This window comes from Phodopus roborovskii, unplaced genomic scaffold (genome assembly GCF_943737965.1).
Source record: "Phodopus roborovskii unplaced genomic scaffold, PHOROB, whole genome shotgun sequence".
In the NCBI taxonomy this organism is placed as follows: Eukaryota; Metazoa; Chordata; class Mammalia; order Rodentia; family Cricetidae; genus Phodopus; species Phodopus roborovskii.
The window spans coordinates 14859146-14861543 of NW_026126480.1; the positions used below are offsets into that span (position 1 = coordinate 14859146).

At 38.1% G+C, this 2398-nt stretch overlaps 1 protein-coding gene across 1 annotated transcript; it reads left to right on the plus strand.

Annotated features, from left to right (window-relative positions):
- The first annotated feature begins 448 nt into the window (after nt 1-448).
- On the plus strand, nt 449-1384 carry LOC127228046 (olfactory receptor 52J3). Its single transcript, XM_051192484.1, has one exon. The coding sequence runs from the start codon at nt 449-451 to the stop codon at nt 1382-1384; it is 936 nt and encodes a 311-aa protein (XP_051048441.1).
- The last annotated feature ends 1014 nt before the right edge of the window (nt 1385-2398 follow it).

The following is a 2398-nucleotide window of genomic DNA, read 5'->3' on the forward strand; positions in this document are numbered from 1 at the left end:
TCTTGCTGCAGAGAAAATTCCAGTTATGAAATCACTTTCTGTAATTTTATTCCAAAGGAAGAAGAGAGGTCTAATTATTACAAATCTGCATTGAGTTTACCATAGTGCATATGCTCAGAGATAAATGAAAACCTGCAGTATGAACATGGTAAGAATCATTCAAATGTCTAAAGAGATGAGTGAGCACAAATCTGCAAGAGGCTGTATATCATAGTAAAAGTGAATTCAACTGTGTATATGTTGTTAACAATTGCACTAACCTTTCCATCTCTTTCACCTTTTTTATCAATTTCTTATTATTTTGTGTTCTCTTCCTCTCCCTTCCTCCTCCTTTCCCTCCCTCCCACCCCCTTCCTCATTCCTCACTCCCCCCACTCTCTGTGTGAATATGTTTCCCTCATTTTTTCCCAACAGGAGAAAGATCTCCACCTCTTCTGACCACTGCGGCATGGCATCCCACAATGGGAGCTTCACCCATCCAGTCACATTTTTCCTCGTTGGGATCCCAGGTCTGGAGGAAATCCATTCCTGGATCTCCCTGCCTTTCTGCTGTATTTATCTTGTGGCCCTAATGGGAAATACCACAATTCTGGTAGTTATCAAGACAGAGCGTTCTCTCCGAGAGCCCATGTTCTACTTTCTGGCAATCCTTTCTTCTGTCGACCTGGCCCTTTCTACAGCCTCTGTGCCCCGTATGCTTGGCATATTCTGGTTTGATGCTCATGAAATATACTTTGGTGGCTGTGTAGCTCAGATGTTTTTAATCCATGCATTCACTGGCATGGAGGCTGAGGTTCTCATGGCCATGGCTTTTGACCGCTATATAGCCATTTCTGCTCCACTACACTACACAGCCATTTTGACATCTAGGGTGCTGCTGGGCATCAGTATATGTGTTGTAATCCGTCCAGCCTTGTTTATATGTCCATTTATCTATCTCATTTACCGCCTACCATTTTGTCAAGCTCATATAATAGCACATTCCTACTGTGAACACATGGGCATTGCAAAATTGTCCTGTGGAAACATCCATATCAATGCAGTGTATGGCCTTTTTGTGGTTTCCTTATTTCTTTTGAATCTTGTCTTTATTGTAATCTCATATGGATATATTCTCCGTGCAGTTTTCAGACTTCCATCTCAGCAAGCACGGTTAAAAGCCCTGAGCACATGTGGTTCTCATGTTGCTGTTCTCTGTGTTTTTTATATTCCATCAGTCTTCTCTTTCCTCACTCATCGATTTGGACAAAACATACCACACTACATTCACATTCTAGTTGCAAACCTCTATTTGGTCATTCCTCCCTCACTTAATCCCATTATTTATGGTGTGAGAACAAAGCAGATAAGAGAGCAAGTTCTCCATGTATTTACTAAAAGGTAAGAATCTCTCATACTCTTTGATCCACTCAGAAAAACTCAAGTTCATGTCTTTGTGGATAGTCTATATGCCTTCTTGTGCGCTGCCAGTTTGCAAGACTAGTTGGTTTGTCTCAGCCTGTAGATTAATAATACAGTCCTGCAGAAACTTTATCATATCTCCAAGTTGACAGACCGTTAGACTAGACTAGGCAGACTATTTTTTTTAGACAAGAACATGTGGAAATTGCTTGTATGGACTCATGAAGAACTCTGGATTCCTTTTCTATTTTCTTCCATTCATTCATGAATGCTTGTAGTCCTTTCTTTGATTCACATTAATATTATGTCAGTGTATATCTTGAAACATCCTAACTTTGAAAGAAAAACTAAGAGCCAAATTAATTCAAACTATTTGCCTCTGTTAACATTGTGTTTCTGTATGTTCCTCTAATGTCACCATCTTATGTACAAAACTATTATTGATAAATTAGTAGCTTAAATTTGAATAGTCTGCCAAGTACACGAGACTCAGTAGAATAACAGCCAAAGCAAACTCTTACTTTCAAGAACATTTTCCACATAGCAACTAGTAATGTATCATAGACTATACCACATTAGCTCCTTAATCTAAGCATAATGTAATCCAGTTACATGGAGTATTCATACCTATGTGACACATGTTTGTAATGGCCTCGCACTGTAGTTAGTCTTACTTTTTCAATTTACATGTGATCTTACAATACTGTTTTCAATATCCAAGGTGTCTTTTCATTAATCTGTGACATATTTATCATTTTCTTTAAGAAACAAAAGAAGACACTGAGTTGTGAGCTGAGAATAGTTACTTTTCACATGAGGCTAAAGAGGGCTTTCAAGTGACTTACCAAAAATAAAGTCAAAGCCTAGGAATGAAATTTGTGTGGCTAAACAAATTAGTTTATATGTTTACACATTTATGTATTTAAAACTAAAAAGTAAGTAAAGTAAAAGCATAAGGGAAATTGCTGCTGTGAGGAAAAGTACACAACCCTACACT

Coding starts and splice junctions, on each gene's coding strand:
- LOC127228046 (XM_051192484.1), top strand. CDS start 449: ATGGCATCCCACAATGGGAGCTTCACCCATCCAGTCACATTTTTCCTC.